The 19677-nt window shown below is 39.4% G+C and overlaps 1 protein-coding gene and 1 pseudogene across 1 annotated transcript in view; both read right to left on the bottom strand.

Moving 5' to 3' along the window:
* Positions 1-2810: 2810 nt before the first annotated feature.
* The window catches only part of COL8A1 (collagen type VIII alpha 1 chain), a 142724-nt gene continuing 125857 nt past the window's right edge, over positions 2811-19677 (bottom strand). Inside the window, exons 3-4 of the mRNA XM_069472529.1 lie at positions 7731-8061; positions 2811-4717 (exon numbers count right to left, since the gene is read on the bottom strand). Coding sequence (XP_069328630.1) covers positions 2811-4717; positions 7731-8058 — 2235 coding nt within the window. The 5' untranslated portion in view covers positions 8059-8061. The remainder of the gene's footprint in view (positions 4718-7730; positions 8062-19677) is intronic.
* LOC138386236 (large ribosomal subunit protein uL24-like) lies at positions 14119-14550 on the bottom strand (annotated as a pseudogene).

Here is a 19677-nt window from a genome sequence, read left to right as displayed (position 1 = left end):
CAGCTGAGTGATATGAACAAGATGAGAAACACACTTTTAAAGATATTTAATGACTTTTTTTTTCAAATCAGTACAAAAATTTAAATACAAAAATGATTTGCTATTGACAAGTCTCAAATCTATCATGGAAACTCAAACAAGTTACCAGTCTGTTCACCATTCATTGTGTTCTGTAAAATATTTGAGAACAGTCACCCACTACAGACATTCTTTTCCCCTGTGGGATGTCATACTGCATTAAAACTCTGTATTTAAATAACAATAATGCCAGTTTGGTCCATTTCACATGGAAAAGTTTTAGTTTAATTTTGAAGTAAATAGGGATTGTAACACTATCCCAAGACTTTAGAACACGTGGTTGTTTCATCTGCTTTTACACTAGTGTGTTAACATAATATGTGACACTCAAAAGGGAAACACAGGCATATATAATTATTTAAAACTCTTTTTTAAATTAAGTGGAGTATCATTTAGGTCTGAGATTAGCACCATTGTAGAATACACAGTATTTGGCATAGATTTTGCTCCTCCTCCATCTAAAAGTTAGAAGCCTATGCCTGATAATACACATACACACACACACATATATAGGCAATTGAGTAACCAATAAATAAGTTGGAAGATATCTTGAAAAGTGAAATTTGGTTTTAACTAAAGAGATAATTTCTCTCTTGCTTGGTGGGAATTAAAAGCCCATACATGTACAGATAAATACAACTTTACAAATCACCTGATCTGACTTTCTTTCAAGCCATTTTAATGCAGCTATTTAGCAGAAGGAGCCCAGCGGGTCCACATTGCTCCCTAGTCATCAGCCAAAAACCACCTCAAGACCAACCCAGAGGATATTTGGCCACATAAATACTGTCTGATTTGAAAACAAAGGTTGAATAGGACCTCTTTTGAATGGGAAAAGTGTATTATATAATTATCAGTGAATAAGAAACCCTGTAATGAACTAATTTCTCATCTTAAAAATTGAGCAAAAAATGGTGCTTGTATTCCCCTACATAGGGAAAGGAGATATTGGGCCAGGAGAAGATATTTTTTGTGATGGTAAAATAATTCAGATTTGACAAAGACATATTTCCATGTGCTTTTATACCATAGTTATTTATGTATTTTTCTATCTATATGTATCCCCTCAACTCCTCATTCTTTTAATTTTGAGAAAAAGATGCAAGATTTCACCACCCTAACCCCACGTCATTGCCTCAAGTGGCTAATTGTGTTAGCAGCAGGCTAATGGCAGACTTGAAATAGTTTTTCTGTGTTTTGAGACAGATTGGAATGCCTAAAGCAGTTAGTATGTGCCTAAGTGAAAACCTGGAAAAATATTTTATTTCTCCTTTTCTAACTTGTATTGGTCCTTGACTTGTGACATTGAAAGCATGGGCTATTTTTGCTCTTGGACATTTTAGATAGCTCTTGAGTAGGTTGCTTCTAAAGCAACAGTTCTTTTCCTACAATTTTAGTACCTACACCTGGAAGCAGCAAAGCTGTTTTTAAATTTCAAACTTCAGAATTATTTTTCTGAAAAATAATTGCAGAAATATTTTTTGAATAAAAATTAATTCTCCTACAGGTAACCTAAAATTTGTACCGCTGTAATATGCTAAAATTAAAAAAAGGCAAAAAAAAATAATTTTCTTATATAATTCTGAAACTTCCTTCTCTTTCCCCCCAATAAAGAATGGCTGGGATTTTGTAAATTGACTTTGGAACTTCAGGTGACACATCAATTTGCATACATACTACAAAGAAAATTTTCTTAAAAATTCACAGCTACTAAAAAATACTAATAGCTTTTTGAAACCCCACTGTAGTTGTTTGTGTGTGTAGGCAAAGGAGAGGAATATTTAATGCATATAAACACAATTGATAACTGTTATTAAAAATATTCCACAAAACTGGAAATTTATTGGAGGAAGCGTTTTTTTTTTCCTTGCAACTTCCTGGTGTGTATTAGTTGGACCATAGTGAAAATTGCATGGAGGAAAGAAAAATAAGTCCCAGCAAAAAACAGAATAGAAATGCTTGAGGAATAAGTGAGTCAATTACTGCTCATGTCTCCCAGCTGGTTTGGTAGCTCTTTCTGGACCACTGTCTAATGCTCCACAAGTGTCTCACCCAGTGCTAAGTACAGAGAAGACACTGAATAAATAGAAGATAGTTGATTTGTTCTCATGTTCTTTTAGAGACACCAGACACATAATTCTGACTAGGACTCCTGCTGCTAAAAGACACAGCCTCTGACATGAATGAAATAACTCTTTGACTAACATAATACCGTGGTCCCATGGCCCCCTCCCACTGGGGCTGTGACACTGCAGACCCCTCCTCACCACATTCCATGGCAAAGTATTTGCACAAATATAGAGGACATTATGCAAGTAAATACGGTATGTAATTGTTATCATTGACATTTCTTTAAGGCATATTTATAAATAAAGTAAACAATATTGAATGACTTTCATTAGCTATGATCTTTCATACTGAAATATTTTGACTGATCTGAATAAGCAGGTTATTGTGGAAGCATATAACATAAACAGCTAATATGATTCCAGTGGGTACAACACAAGTGTCAGTACTTGATACATAAATCTATCCCATCATTTTTCAATTACAAGCTGCTGTGCAGTGTATTAAACATGCATCTTAGTTTTTATTGTACATGATGGTCCAAATTTTCACTTAAATATAACTTTCCAACTATATAAGTGTTTTGAAGCAAGTATGTTTTTCATTTGGATTTTCGGGTGCATCATTTTCTTATCTTCTATTAAATCTCTCTCGTTTTTCTTTTTTTACATGGGATACAATAAATATCCTGAAAAGGAAGAGTGGACGTACTGCCCAGCATACAGTCCCGCAGCCTGTTCTGAGGGCATCTGGAGGAACACCCGGTCTCCGGGCCTGAGCAGCAGCACCGCACTCCCTGATGCCTGGTCCAGGAAGCCCTTTTTGTACTCGTCGTATGTGTACATCATGGGCTCGTTGTTCTTGAACAGAGCAACCCACACGTTGCCCCCCTTGCAGTGAACGTGGTATGCAAAGTAGTAGACACCTGGGACCTCACAGGTGAAGATGCCCGTCTGTGGGTTGTAGTTCTGTCTGCCGTTATAGAGCAGTTTGTCGAACTTCACCGGGGCCCCCACCGGTGGGAAAGGTGCAGTGAGCTCAGCGGTAAATGCAGGCATCTCGTAGGCTGGCCCTCCATTCTTGCCTTTCTTAGCCCCGTAGGCATGGGGGGGTTTCACGCCATCAATTCCCAGCCCCATATCTGGCAGGTACTCTCCAGGGGGTGGTGGTGTAGGGGGCATCACAGCTGGGGGGCCTGGGGGCCCTGGAGGGCCTGGGGGCCCTGGAAGGCCAGGCTGGCCTTGAGGACCAAGGGCACCAGGCTTCCCTGGGGGGCCATGAAGTCCTGCCACTCCAGGCTTCCCTACACCAGGGAACCCAGGGGGCCCTGGGAGGCCTGGTTCTCCTTTGGGGCCTGGAATCCCAGGTGGTCCAATGGGGCCACTAGGGCCTGCAATCCCTGGGATACCTGGAGGGCCCTGTAAACCCTGACCCCCTGGGATTCCTGGTTCTCCCTTCGGTCCAAGAAGCCCTGGAACACCAGGGAGCCCTGGCAAACCTTTGAGCCCAGCTTCTCCCTTGGGCCCTATGGGACCTGGCAAACCCCTCATGCCAGGAGGTCCTACTTCACCAAGGAAACCTGGCTTTCCTGGGAAGCCTTGGAGCCCTGGCTCACCTTTGGGACCTGGTAGCCCCTGTGGCCCCACAACTCCACCTTCTCCCTTGGGTCCAGGAAAACCAGCAGCACCTGGAGGGCCCATGGGACCTGGGATTCCAGGCAGACCTGGCTCTCCTGGGGGACCCCCAACTCCAGGGGGACCTGCTGGTCCTTTCTCCCCTCTTGGTCCAATAGCCCCAGGAAGACCCCCCACACCTCGGTCACCTTTAGGTCCTGGGAAGCCTGGCTTCCCGACCCCTGGAAGGCCTGGGGGTCCTGGCAGCCCTGGCAGTCCTTGCTCTCCTTTGCCACCTGGAAATCCTGGTTGGCCAGGGATCCCATCCTGGCCTGGTTTTCCAACTCCAGGTATCCCAGGAGGTCCTTGCACCCCTGGTATACCAATAGGACCTTGTGGCCCAGGTTCCCCTGGAGGCCCTGGCTTTCCCAGGGGGCCCTGGGGGCCAGGGAAGCCTGTCACGCCTGGTTTGCCCACTCCTGGCAGTCCAACAGGGCCAGGAGGGCCGTGCATCCCTGGAGGACCCTTCAGGCCCGGCAAACCTGGCATCCCGAAGCCTTTCTCTCCTTTAGGACCCTGAAGGCCTGGAGGTCCTGGTGGTCCTTTGGGTCCCCGATCACCCTTTGCTCCTGGTTGTCCTGGTAACCCTGGCCCACCTGGCTTCCCAATGCCAGGAAGTCCATGAGGCCCTGGAGGTCCTTGGGGTCCTGGGATCCCCATAGGCCCGACTTCCCCTTTAGGTCCAATTTCACCTTTTGCCCCAGGCATTCCCATGGCTCCTGGCTTCCCTGGCATTCCAGGCATACCTGGCTTTCCAATTCCTGGATATCCCTGTGGCCCTGGTTTTCCTTTGATTCCAGGTATCCCATGCCCTGGCAAGCCGGGGGGCCCAGGTGGTCCTCTTGGGCCAGGCTCTCCACGGGGACCTTGTTCCCCTCGTAAACTGGCTAATGGTATTTCTACTGAGAAAGAAAGGTAGGGGGGAAGAGAGAAAGGGAGAGAGAGAGAGAAAGAGAGAGAGAGATTAGTTAATACTGTTTATCCTTCACATCAGTGAAGTAATGATACCATATTTAGGTCTGACACATTTGCCTATTACTTATCAATAGAAAAGTACTAGGACTAATTTGCTCATCTTCCAGGATTTAAAGGAAAACGAGCAAATTATCAAGCTGATAATTTCTTTGGGGTATGTAAAGTATTATTTTGAAAACTGGTATGTGCAGCTGCTTGGATCAGCATTGGTTAAAGAAAAAAGCTAAAAGGTAATGAAAAAACATTTTTCCAAGTACAAAACTTGGAGATATTATGGTGTGTTCATTATAGTGAATTTGGAAAATTCAAAGATATATAAATAAAAATCAAAGTTTCCTATAAGCTTAGTACTCAGAGATAACCACTTGACATTTATATGTATTTTCATCTCATTTGTTCTAGGGGAGTGTGTGTGTGTGTGTGTGTGTGTATGTATTTTAAACAATATTGTAATCATCCATTTTTATTTTTTCTATTATTTTTCTACTTGAAGTTATACTGTATTTTTCCATGACCTTGATTTGTTTTTATTTTATTTAAAAAATATTTTTATTGTAAACTGACAAATTATAGTTGTATATTATTTATGGGGTACACAGTGATGTTAAGATTTATGAATACATTGTGGAATAATTAAATCAAGCTAAACATCCATCACCTCAAATACATATCACTTTTTTGTGGTGAGAACATTTGAAATTTACTATTGGCAATTTTGAAATGTACAGGACATTATTATTAACTGTATTTACCATGCTGTACAATAGACCTCCAGAAAACAACTTATTTTTCCTGTCTGAGGCTTTGTAGCCATTGACCATCATCTCCCCGTTCTCCTTCGCCGCACCCCAACCTCTAGTAACCACTATTATCCTCTGTGCTCCTATGAGTTTGATTGTTTTAGATCCCACATATTAGTGAGAACATGCTGTATTTGTTTTTCGGTGCCTAGCTGATTTTTTAAATATAATAATTTACAGCTAAGTAATATCTCTTATACTGAAGTACAATATGATGTGGATGATGAAAGTCATTATTATGTGGACTCAGGAAAGAAGAGAAGTATTTTATATATGGTTGAATAACATATTTCCACATCTGTCTTTTAGAGTAAGTAGATTTGCTTAATTTCTTTAACGTGCTGTAGGATTTCCTAAGCCTCAAGTATTTGTTCTTTAACAAATTATTTCTCATAGGCAAATCTGGTTTTTCAATAGGAGGGGTGAAATAAGATATTTTAGAATGGTAAGCAGCATGGATAAGGAAGAGAGCTTGATTTAGGAGCAGGAAGTTCTGCTTATCTTTCTGGCCTTGATGTGAGGTCATGACTTGGTCCCTCAAGCCATCAGAATCTCTACTTGCCTGTCTGTACAGTATGAATACAGCCACTCTACAAGGTTAGAGAATAGAGGCAGACGGTTTCTTGAATTGTTATTGAAATACGGTGTTACAATGATTATGCTATGCCTTGCAAATAAATACAACTCTGGCTCTCCCATGCTGCTGGGACTAATGGATTACATGAAGAAATGAAATGTATGGTCTCAATATTTTTTTTAATCATCAGCAACATCACTGCGTTTTTGTACCATTGTACTTTTCATTGAGCTACTGTGAAGGAACAAAATAGAAACAGAGAATTCATATTCTTTTTAAATACAAGTACCCACCTGAGTAAGTATAAGAACTACCAAAGGCCAGGCAAGCCACTCAAGAAAGGAAGGAAAACAGTGGCTGAGATAATCTAAGCAGAACACTAGCTCCTACAGAAAAGAAAATTGGGGAATATTTCTCCTGTGATAATAGATATGATTATAATACTATTAAGGCATGTTATTTCTAAGTAGTGAATTGTGTAGTTACTATATCAAGGGAGTGTCTGGGGAAGGGTTACATCTTATTTGTCAGAAATTGCTGGTGTCTAGTACAGTGCCTAGAACATACTGTATCCTTACTGAGGATTTTTTGAACAACCAGTTGTAGCAACTCCTATGGTGCTTTAGCATTTACTCAGCACTTTACTTACCTTTTATATCATTGATTTTCTCAACAATCTCATTTTACAGATGAGGAAAAATAGGCTTAGAGAGGTGAAAGACTAGGTCTCTCTCATTTCCGGCATCTAGGCATCGAGGCCTCTTAACGCCAAATCCAGTAGTTCTCCAGAGGTGGAGCTTCCTAGTGGGAATGGCCTCCACTTCCTCAAAGGTAATTGCTATTCTGCAGATTTTTTTCTACAAATGCTAGGTTTCTGAGAACTCTGGATAAACCAACTAAATGTATAATTAAGTGTCTATCACAGTTAGGGGCATTTTATAGGTGCTGAATAACTAATAAATATGCCTAGAAGGTAATGGGAAAGATTTTCAGGTATCATCCCTAGATGCATTCTGCATTCTTAGCTTCCTTCTATTGATCTATTGATTGTCATGTGAAGCTTAATTAGAGCAGTATTAAAAACACTTGCATTTATACAATACCTAGTTTGCAAAATGTTTTCATGTGACTTTTCTTTTAACACAACAGGTTCTTATGACATTGTTCTCCTAGTTCAGAACACTGACTTTTCACCTCTCTCTTTTTTTTTCCACTGCTTTATCTCCCCAGCATCTGGTCCAGAGCCTGACATAAAATAGGCGCACATTAGATAGTTGATGAATATTTGAATAGAGAAATAATAAGGGGATAGACTATTCGTGATTAAGTATGTTGTGTTTCATATGATGCTTGTTAGAATAATAAAACAAAACAAAATGAAAATTTTATCTTTTTTTTAAAGACTTGAACTTTTCAAGAATAGGGTTTAGAACTCAGTAGGCATTTAATAAATGTCAAAAACAAAAAAAAAGTTTCTAAAATTTAGCTTCTCCCCCAGATCCCGTAATTTCGGAGTTTGGAAAGCTGCTGTTTAGTAACAGCGTGGGAGTATGATGTTACCTTTGCCTTTCTTGGGTACCGCTTCCTTGCCCATTCTTGGCACAGGTTGAATTTCCTTCATATATTGGGGTAAGTGTGGATACTCTTTGCCGTACTGCAAGTGAGGCAGCTCCTTGCCCATGGCAAGGCCGTCTTTGCCCATTGGCATGTGAGGTACTTGCTGACCCAGGGGCTGGTATTGTGGAATTTGCGGTGGCATCTGAGGAGGAATTTGAGGTGGCAGCGGCTTGATCCCATAGTAGGCACCAGCCTGAATGAGCCTGATGGAGCTTAGGAAAATGGTAAGCAGCACTCCCAGCAGCTGCAGAGGGCCAGGCGGCACAGCCATCACCTGTGGAAGGAAGGGATGCACCAACATGGTGAAAACCTGTGGGCCAAGTGACTTTATTTAGAGACAGAAGGAAAAAAAAATGGGAAACACAGTCTTTATCGTCAGAACTTCATGGTAGAAGGCAAATGAAAAGGAAGATGCTACCTTTCTATAGAAAACAACCAACCTCAAATCTAACAAAAGCCAGAAGCATAGGATCCGTCAAATAAAGGCACTTAGTGGGAATATAGACTATGGGAGAGTCTGCTAGTCCTCTCCAAATATCAATTCTGCCCTTCGTCTATAGTACTGGAACTCCTGATTTTCATCTGGGAACAGAGCAGCCCAGAATGAAGTCATTTCAGCCAGGCAGGACTTGTGACAAAGTTCTGGCCAATTATATGTATTAATAGATGTAATGGGTGCGCCTTCCAGGAAGAATCCTGAAAGGGAGTTGGCCTGTCCTCTCCTTCCTCTTTCCTGCTGGCTGGAATGCTGACATGTTGCCTGGAAATGGAGCAGACACTTTGGACCATGAGGTGAAAGCTGGTCACTGAGGATGGTGGAGCAACAAGCTAGAAGAGACCTCGGCCCTGGTTAAACATGGAGGTGCCATTTCCATCCTTAAATTTGGAATTTGTTTACCAAAGAGAGAGAAGTAAAGTTTTCTGTCTTTAAGCCACTATTATCTTGGGTGTTCCATATTTGCATGAAACCTAATCCTAACAGAATGGATTCTGATAAAAGGAGGCATACCTGGTGACAATTTTGGCTTTGTTAGTAAGTGCCAAAATTTCTATTGTAAAAGGAAATAGTAAATAATTTATAGGCTGTATGCTGGCACAGATATTTTTTTATCTGCCAGATGCCTTTTGGCTGCTTTGATGTCATCACAAATACGTGTAAAGAGCAAGCAACAACAAAAACTGCAGAAGTCTTCTGAATCAGTGAGAAAGTGCTTTCTGTGATAGTATCAACATGTCATTTAGAAAATCACTATCATAATTATGCACATTTCTTTCTTCTATTTAAATACTATGAAGTCATTAGTTTAGAATTTGACTAATCGGACCTGGAGTCCATTAAAGACTATCTTTGTACTTTTATGAAAGAAAGGAGTTTACAAAGCAAATTTGTTGTATAAATAAGATGAGGGGAGATGTTTAATTGTTGACAAGAATAAACTGTTTATAAGTCCTTTAATAACACTCTTGGAAAATTGGCACTTAATGGAGTAAATATAAATGGGGTGTTTCTGTTTATAAAAACCAGCTTGAAGAGACTTCTGGAAATGCCCTAGTCTGCAGCCTGAACAGCCTAGGGAAATGCAGTGTTGGCAAATGCACACTAGAGGGCAGGTGTGGTACACACTAAGTCTATTTGGCCTGCGCCCTTCCCCCTCCCGTCTAACACTGGGCAGATAACCACTATACTCTCACACCTTATCGAAGGACTTAATGAAAATCTGAATCCTAAATGGAGTGGGTCATCATAATGCTGGAGGGAAAGAGAGAGAGAAGTGGCCTATTTCTCACAATTTTTAATGCAAGTATCTTCTGAAAACTCTGAAAAACCCTCTGTCTATAAATAATCTAATTTCCATCCTCATGGGAGTTTGTTTTCTTTGCTTCTGCTTTACTTAATTCTGAATCATAGTTTTCCACTTCTTAGAAAATGTGCGTTGACTCTGCAATATCCTATTCAAGAGTAATGCCAAGAGTGTAAACAGGCTACAGCAGGATTGGTTAATAAAAAGCACCTAAGAAAATATTTAATGTGAATCCCTACCACAAAATTCTCTGCTTTACAATTTTGCTAAATATACTAGCTAATCTTTTTGGTTTTTTTTTTTTTTTTTTACTTTTGGGGAAAAAATGAAAAAACATTTGTTGGCAAAATGATTTATAAAATTTTCTCCATTTCATAAATCAGAGTACTCTCAAGAACTGTTTATTTCAAATGTACTCTTAATAATATATGTATTGATAAAATGGGAGAAATAGCTGTTATTTTCTGTCCTTCTACGAATGGTTGTTATAAACCATTTGGATAGAGCCACAAAATTAACGTTGATTTATATTTATTGATACGCAAATTTATTTTAGGTGGAAAAAGAACATCTGTCATATAAGTACTGAACAGTCATTTATTGAATTCTTACTGGAAACAATGCTAGGCCCACCCAGGGATTACAAAGATGAATATAATGTGGACAATGGGTCACACTGTCAAGAAACTTATATTCTGTTGGTAGACGTGACAGACGTGTAAACTATTAATGAGTAGCAAGGACATCCAGCGAAAAGTAAATTTTTCTCCTATTTCTGTTTTCTTGTATCTAAAACCCCTTCTGTTTGAAGCAACAACTTATCTCATTTCCTCCCATATTTTTGAGATCGTCAATGAATATGTACGTGGAATATACATATAATATATGATATATATTTCTTTACAACATAAACTACAGCATACTATACACACTTCTATTTCTTCTTGTTTTTTTTTCCCACTCAAAGAACAATACTTACTTGTTGCCTAGTTATATATATCTAAGCAAATCCCTTTAAGTTCTTCATTTGTTAAAAATAAGACTTGGATGTTATCTTAATTCCTATCGAGTTCTAACATCCAGCATTGCTAAAGCAGTCACTAGAAAGCTGAAAGTGTTAATCCATACCAGAGATATGAGGTAATACCTCGTAATGTATAAGCTGGGACTTAATTCTGCCTTTGGAGATGAATGAATTTAATTATTGAACCCTAGACTTGTGATGATGTCTTTAATAATAAGCTAGTATGCTTGGCCCTTCACCCTTTCATCAATTCAGTGGATGTGTTGGATTATACTTAATAATCTTTAAACCAGGACAATCTCAGGAAATACTGGAAAACTGGAAAGAGATGAAATGCCTGGAAAAAGACCAGCTAAATACCAAAGACCCACTGGGATCCTGCTTTACTACAATTATTTCCTCTCATTGGTTGGCCTTTCTCTCCCCAAAACCACCTCCTTGGGTCTGCCATCTGCCATTTCTTTGGCTCTTTATTTAAATAAACTTTGTTCAGTTTTAACTTGAATACTCATGTAGGGGCCCTGGTGAGAATTTACCACTTGACTTATTCCTACTAATTTCTCTCTTGTCCCTGAGGATATTTTTGGTGGTCATAGTGGTGTGGTGGTTCTCCCAAATCACTCAAAAGAACATCAGATTTGTGTAACATTATACAAACAACTGGCAGGGAAGAAAGAGCCTTGGAATTCCTGCAGGGAAGCAATGGTGATAGTGGGTTTTCTTGCCTCTCTTCTTTTTCTGAGAATGTGGAACACAATAATACTGTGAGTTCTACTTGATGTTGCCTTGATTCCTATTTGTTTGACAACTGGTGTGTGTATGTGTGTGTGTGTTGTGTGTGTGTACATGAACATAAGCACACCTAATGTGTGTAGGCACTGAATCCTTGCCAGCCAGTTGTTTGTATAATGTTACACAAATCTGATGTTCTTAGTGATGGGTGTCATGTGAGAAAAACACTGTAGAAGTCAAAAGACCTGTATTTCAGTTTTGGCTTTCCCATTCTCCATTCCTATGACCTTGGGCAAGTCCCTTATCTTCACTAAGCCTCAGTTTCCTCACCTATGAAATAGAAATGATAATCTCTGCCTACCCTCAGAGCTGTTCAAGGGTGCAAATGATAATATGAATTCTTTGTAAGCTGAAAAGCGCTATTCAAATTTAAGGTATTTTAATGGAGTGTGACCAAAACCAACCGAAATGTCATAGACTTTCAGAGAAGGATACTAACCAAAGTAAATATGAGGTTAACGGCAATAATGATAAAACTAACATGAATAATACAATAATGGCCATTAAAGTGTACTTGTTAAAAACGGTGAAAAAGAACAGCTGGACCAAGGCAGTCATTCATTCTGGTGTCAGAGCCACCAATCCTAAACATTTTAAATAGCCCTAAATGGTTCCTTATATTTGGGCAGGGTTGCAGAGAATTTCAGTTTCCTCATGTGACCTGTAATGTATGTAACAGGATAATATGTTATGTATTATTTTAGACACTTCCCAGCATTGTATTCATACATTTATCCTCCTGAGATTTTTGGCTTGCTATACAAAAGTATGTTTAAATATTTGCCCTAAATCCAATTTTCCCTTTCACATAAGGCTAACACAGCATGTCTGTGTGTCTGTGTGTCTGTGTGTGTGGGCATATGTGTCTGTGTTGTATGTGGTGTGCTGATCTGCTCCTGAGCTGGTCCTCTGTGCCCCCTACTTGTCCTTTGCACAGGATTTGTAGTTTCTTGAGAGCCTCAGGTTTGCCACCCCTAAAGCAAGGGAAAGTCAGGCAGAACTCTCCTCCAGTGTTCACCAGAATTGCCTTCCTAGCTTTTCCATGCCTCTCAAAGAAAATTCTCTTTTGATTGCATTTCTCAGGGCAATTCGTTAGCTATAGATACTTACTGAACAGCTACAAATTGTTAGGAAATGTTCTGGGTACTGGAGATACTGTGGTGCATTAGAGAGCTGAGGTCTTATATTATGGAACTCACATTCCAGTGTGGGGAGACAGGTGATACACAAGTTAAAAATAAATTTTATAATTTCAGATTTGAGTGCTATGAAGGAAAAAAAGCAGGCATCTTAGTCCATTAAGGCTGCTATAATGAATGGTATCACAAACTGAGTGGTTTATAAACGATAGAAATTTATTTGTCACAGTTCTTGAGGCTGGCAAGTCCAAGATTAAGATGCCAGCAGATTGGTGTTTGGTGAAGGCCCACTTCCGGGGTCATAGACAGCACAGCACTTTGCTGTGTCCCTGCAGAGTGGAAGGGGCAAAGGAGCTCTCTGGGGTCTCTTTTATAAGAGTACTGATACCATTCATGAGAGCTCTGCCCTCATGACCTGATCACCTCCCATAGGCCCCACCTCCTGATACCATTGCATTTGGAGTTAGGATTTCAACATATGAATTTTGGGGGAGACACAAACATTCAGTGTATAGAAACAGGGTAAAGGACTCAAGAATGACTGGGCGTGGAAGAAACTGTTTTGGAAAGATTGATAGGGGAAGACATCTCTGAGGAAGTACATTTTGGATAGAGATGTGATGGTTGAGAGGTTTATTTTATTTCTCTTAAGACACCATATAAGGGAAAAAGTGTCCTATTTTTTATGATGGTAGTTGTAGATACATTTCACTAATATAAACCCCTGTTTCAAAAGTATGTTACTCATCTATGCCTGCCCTCTTCATTTTGACTTATTTACCATTTTCTTTTTTCCTGGGGGATGATTTTTATCTTCTTATCCTTCTCTGGATTTCAGCCCTACTGTATTAGTTTGCTAGGGCTGCCATAACGAAGTACCTCAGACTGGGTGACTCAAACAACAAAAATTTATTTTCTCACAGTTCTGAAGACTTGTAAGTCCAAGATCAAGGTGTCAGTCAGCAGGGTTGTTCGCTTCTCAGGCTTCTCTCCTTGGCTTGCAAGTGGCTGTCACCTCCCTGTGTCTTCACACGGTCTCTTCTCTGTGTCCTGATCTTCTCTTCTTGAGTACCAGTCACGTTGGTCACCCTAGTGAGTGACTTCATTTTAACTTAATTTTCTCTTTAAAGGTCCTATCTTCAAATCCAGCTACATTCTGACGTACTGGGTGTTAGGACTTCAACATATGAATATTGGGGATCATAGCTCGGTCCATAACTCCTAGACCAATTGCATTTCTGCCTCTTCTGTGAAGCCTTCCCTACCTTCTCAGTCATCATTATTCTCCTAGTCCTGTTAAAAATTTAACACAAAGTTGAATGAAATTGTAACCAAGATTGTTTTTTCTCAGTGTTTTTTTGTTAGCCTCACTCCATTTAGAATTCTGCCTATGGCAGTTGTTAACAGAAAGCCCTAATATTTTCTACTTGAATGTTAATAATGATAGGAACATTCATAAGGCAACCCATTATCTTGTACTACTTTGTTGCTTTTTTAAATATCCCAACAACTTGTAGGACTTACCTTTTTTTTCATTTTAGTAGTTTTTAATTGAAGTTATATATAAGATAACTTTATTCCTGCATCTTCTCAGTTGTTTCTTCTTTGTATTTGCCCTTTTCCTTTCCTACTTGGTGAGATCTGGCTTTCTGTTCAAAGGCCTTTCTGTGGTCTTTGTCCAGTTATAGCCTGGTGATAACCACCTTGCTGGGGTGAGTGCCCACAGGGACAGTTGTGCCATTAGCCTTTTCCTGCTGCACTCGTTCAATGTAGATGACATACTTCTTTCTGTAAATCTGGACTACTTTGCCAATTTGCTGACCTTTGTAGTGTCCTCCTACAACCTGAATTTCATCATCCTTTTGGCACGGATTGAACGTTGTGCTTGTGTCTCAGCTCTTTGGAAAGAGGGGAAGACGTGATCTTCCTGTGAATGTGGGAAGGTGCACTGAAATGCCTTCGTGGTTCCTGCTGCAGTCAGAAGTCACAAAGGGGTTAAACTTCATTTTGGCCACTGCTGCTTTAGCAATGGTCCCAAAAGGGAAGGGTGGCTTACCTTTTTTGATTCATAGGTAGAGGTGCACCTGTAGCTTACTACTAGTGGCGGGGAGGGGCATGTTGAGAAAACGTATTCCAAAATTGACTATAAGACAAAAGATGGTCACATGACCTTTTATTGTCATATTAGGAGCATTTTCAAATAAGCCCACTTTAGGGTCATCTGATCAGGGATATGTACCTTTGTTGTAGAATTGATTAGTATTACAGATATTAAAACTGTATAAACTATGTTGATTAACCCCTCTCACACTATGGTTTTATTGCCTTTTAAAATATTAACTAGTTTTATATTTAACTCAGTATTATCTCAACATTCTTTTTTATCTACTGGAAAAAAGTCCTAGGTACTATATACAGCTGTGGTCCCCAGTCCCTGGGCCATGGACCCATACTGGTCCATGGCCTGTTAAGAACCGGACCACACAGCAGGAGGTGAGTGGCAGGCAAGCAAGTGAAGCTTCAGCTGTATTTACAGCCACTCCCCATTGCTTGTATCACCGCCTGAGCTCTGCCTACTGTCAGATCAGCGATGACATTAGATTCTCATAGGAATTCGAACCCTACTGTAAACTGCACATGCGAGGGATCTAGGTTGTGTGCTCCTTATGAGAATCTAATGCCTGATGATCCGAGGTGGAGCTGAGGCGGTGATGCTAGTGCTGGGGAGTGGCTGCAAATACACATTATCATTAGCGGAGAGGTTTGACTCCACAATAAATATAATGCACTTGAATCATCCTAAAACCATCCCCGTTCCAGTACGTGGAAAAATTGTCTGCCATGAAACCGGTCCCTGGTGCCAACAAGGCTGGGGACCACTGGATACAGTCATGGGATGCATACTGATGTTTCAGTCAACCAAGGACTGCATTTATGACAGTGGTCCCATAAGATTATAATAAAGCTGAAAAATTCCTATTGCCTAGTGATGTCTTAGCCATTATAAAGTGTGGTACAACACATTATCTTCTCTACATTTAGAAACACAAATACTTACCATTGTGTTATAATTGCCTACAGTATTCAGTGCAGCAATGTGCTGTATAGGTTTGTACCCTAGGAGCAATAGGCGATATATATCCTGGCTGTGTGGCAGGTGACACCATCTAGGTTTGTGTAAATACACTTTACGATGCTCACACAATGACAACATCACCTAATGATGCATTTCTTAGAACATATCCCTGTTATCAAGTGATGTGTGACTATACTTCAAATATGTTATATTATTAATCCCATACCCATTTGTTAGGTCCTTTTCTTCACATTAAATTTTTTTAATTGATAATCTCTCTAACACTGTATTTCTATGATATGATTATTTTACTGACATTCAAGAACTATATACTTGTACCTATTACATTCCAACTCAGAAATTGGAAATTCTTAATTACTTTTAGAAACCATCATCCAATATATTAGCTAACAAGGTTTACTTTGTTTTACAAGGTACAGATCTAATTTTACTATCAATTTTCTCCATCTTATCCTTCAAAGAGCAAGGCCTTCTTTTTGGTTGAAAGAATTATTTCATTACATAGGACAAGATCTTGAACTAAATTCCTTACTCTGTGCTTTTTGGACTAGGGATACAAGCCTAAAGTATTCATGAAGTCAGAAAGCCACTGGCAAGGTAAATGCTGAGGTGGAGCACACATGAATAAGCCTATCAATGCTTGTCAATCAATCCAGTGGTGGCAGTGGGCAAGAACATCCAATAAATGTTTGTTACTTTTGGTTGATCTGCCCATTTACACCTATCAAGACTGATAAAAATAAAAAAACTGAGCCTAAATTGTATGCTTCACCAGTGAATCCTGAATTTTGCTCTAATTAATAGCATCCAACCGCCCCAGCTACTAGCTATAGGCAGAGCACGACCTCACAGACTTACAGAACATAAGAGTCAATTAGGTTGTGCCCCCAGCTCTAGAAATGGACCACACACAACCCCCCTGAAATGAATAGCCAACCACCACATTCCAACCGTTCTCCAGAGGAAGAGATTTCACAACATTCCCTTGTAACCAATTGCAGGATTTCACATCAGATTTCCTAGTATCTAATCTGAATCTCTTCTGCTGAACATTAAGCTTGTTGCCTTTTTTCCATTCTCAAAGGAGGTGGGAAACATCTGGAGAATATTTTTCTTAAAATAATAGCTCACATATTTGAAGCCTGCAATTAACTTCTTTTGTTTCCCTAACTGGAATAGTGTCAGCTGCTAAATAGTTTATAAAACAGTTGAGAGAACCCCTAAAAGAAAATTCTAAAGTGGAATTTTTTTTCTTCCCATAATATGAAAACATTGTTCTCAGAGCATAGAGTACTTAAGTTCTAGTTCTGACCTAAGGAAGTCACCTAAACTGACTGAGCATCAGTTCCCTCATTTGCAGAATGAGGACATTGGCTAGAAGATTTCAAAGTCCCTTCCAGTTCTAAAGTTTTCTGGTAACTGTGAACATGAAGAACATGCCCCACTTCACAGATAAATGATTTTATCAGTTTAGGTGATCCAGCCTTTGCATGTTGGGAAGTTAGATCAATCTCATACTTCTAGTTGCTTTTCAATATTTCACTCTCTCTTCTTAACAGTTGGAGATGGAACAAGGACAGTCTATACAACCCCCCTGTAAATATTCCTCTGGTAAAATAAACCATGTTTGACCAGAAACCAAAGGAAAAACCTAAATAAGAAACAAGGTTTAGGAGCAACAAAAATAAAAAAAGATGTGTGACTTTTTTTTTTTTTTTACCACATTCAAAGGTTAAATAAAAATGTGAAGTTTATGGAGAAATCTTTAAAAAGTGACTATAAATGATAAAAACTTCCTACAATGTGTGTACTCAAAAATTTTTACAGATAGCCAGCAAGTATTGACATATGCCTCCTGTTGTAAGAATGACACGTGAATACAGAAAAAGGCATCTTGGAAAGAGGAAATGGATAGTAAATGAGTGTGGCATAGTCATGTTTCAGGAGCTACAACAATTTTCATTTTGTAAAGTAAACTGAAGATCTAAAATCTAGAGGCAGCTCTATAGTAAAGCAGTTGATTGTGAGGGCTTAGCAAGAATAAAGGTCTCACTGTTTCGTGAGCCTAGCGATATACAGCAAGGTAAATTCTTTCTTGGTGTAGCTTGAGAAGGACTATAGGACACTCTGCTGTTTATGTGAGCATCTTTCTGCCTTCTCCACACTAGTGCAGTTTGTGTAAACAGCACAATGTGAAATAAAGGTATTTTCGGCCCTTTGCAAGAGAGAGATGTGCGGGGAAATTTCATATAAAAATGTAATCCATTAAACTGGACATTATAAAAATATTTATTTAGAGCAAACAACTAAAATGTGTTATGTGAAATATCGTGTAAATTTCATAGAACATTTGTTCACCACAAGTGCTTTTATCTCATCTTGAACTCTTGTTCAGACCAATGGGATTCCAAGTGAATTTCAACCAAACAGAACTGATCAACATCCTTGTCATATGCATCGTTAAAACTTGTGTTTGAAGTGGTCCTTTATAAACAACATGGATGAATTGAATAAAGTAAAATGATAAACTTAGGCTCATTCTGAAAGTATCTATGGTCATAGAAACTAGAAAGTTTAAATCACATTAGTCAGATAACTTGTTTCCTGAGTGAGCTTCATCCGGGTCCTGGACTTTGAGGAGTTAAAAGTCCCAAGACAGCCTCTCCGTGTATGAGGGAGGGACAGGGAGGAGGAGATAGTTTGCTTAAGACACCAACGTAACTTTTCTCCTTTTCTATAATTCTATTTGCCTTCAGATGCTTCATTATTGCATGGCTCCTTACTCAAGAAGGTTGAGAGATTACGTGAAACTCAAATGAGTCAATGGTGTTTTCCACCTTTGGAAACTTGGTGGAAACTTGGTGGAAGTTTTGAAAGTTGAGAAAGTTGAACTATAAAGTACAGTGAACTCAGTTCCGGGTCAGCATGGGCACTTCCTGGAAGCAGGAGGGAGGACCCTTTGCCAGTAGGGATGTTTCTTTCTGTGCTTACTTGGGATAGTTGCAAGGAAGGGCTAAAGAGCATGAGAAGGTCTCTTTTCTCTCCCCCACTCCGTTCAGCACTTTGTACTTTATCAGTATATCCAGAAGATTAAATGAGCAAGCCAACTTCCTGTGCTAGCGTTCTCTTTTTATTAGCAGGCTATTATGGCAGTATGCTGTTCAGTTGGTATTTTTATAGAAAACTGAAACAAACAAAAATTCCATCAACCAAGGAATAAATCCTATCCTAATCCATCTCTCCACAATACTAACATATTTATTAATTAAATTGCTGGGTGGGTGCATATGTGTCTTTGTGGGTTTAGAGGTTAGAGGTATAGGGCCTAAGACAGCTAATTGTTTTTTTTTTGTTTTTTTTTTAAACTTTTGAGCTTACTGTTTTGGGAGGTCCAATTGTTGAAGTCTTATTTAACTAAAATTATTTTAAGCCACTTAACCCTGAATGACTTGATATTAAAAGTCAAATCCTATGGTTTCTATCATACATGGGCAAGACATTAAATCAATTCAATAGCACTTGAAAAATAGAAATGATTAATCAATTTCTTCCAAAATTAGCTCCTCCTACTTCCTACCTACCACCACACACAGATACTCTTCAATCAGAACAGCAATCTTACTAAAGTTGCAATATTTAGCCCTGGAAATTTCTGAATTATACAAGAACTAAAAAAAAAAAAAAAAAAAAAAAAAAACTCAACAGTTTCTTGGTGAGTGAAAATGTGGATTTATTCTTTCCCTGTTGCATGGTTCAAGAGTAGCAGAAATCATTCCAAAGGACTATTCCAAACAATGAATTTAGATTAAAAAAAAATTTAGTTCTAAAGCTGGGGCTAAGCCTAAAATACTAAATTGTGATAAATCGTAAGCCACAGAGAGGGCAGTCTCTAAAACCCACGACTTTTCAACCACAGCTCCATCTAGATAATTGGCCTGCATGGTAACATCCTGCCCTTTGAACAAAGGCAAAGCCCGGAGAGCAACCAAACCACAGCTATCTTGGTGTTGGAAGTTCCGTTTACTTAAGGGGTGGA

The sequence above is a fragment of the Eulemur rufifrons genome, chromosome 7, assembly GCF_041146395.1.
Source record: "Eulemur rufifrons isolate Redbay chromosome 7, OSU_ERuf_1, whole genome shotgun sequence".
NCBI classification, from domain to species: domain Eukaryota; kingdom Metazoa; phylum Chordata; class Mammalia; order Primates; family Lemuridae; genus Eulemur; species Eulemur rufifrons.
The sequence above is the reverse complement of the archived record's forward strand: the minus strand, read 5'-3'. Positions and strand labels throughout refer to the sequence as shown.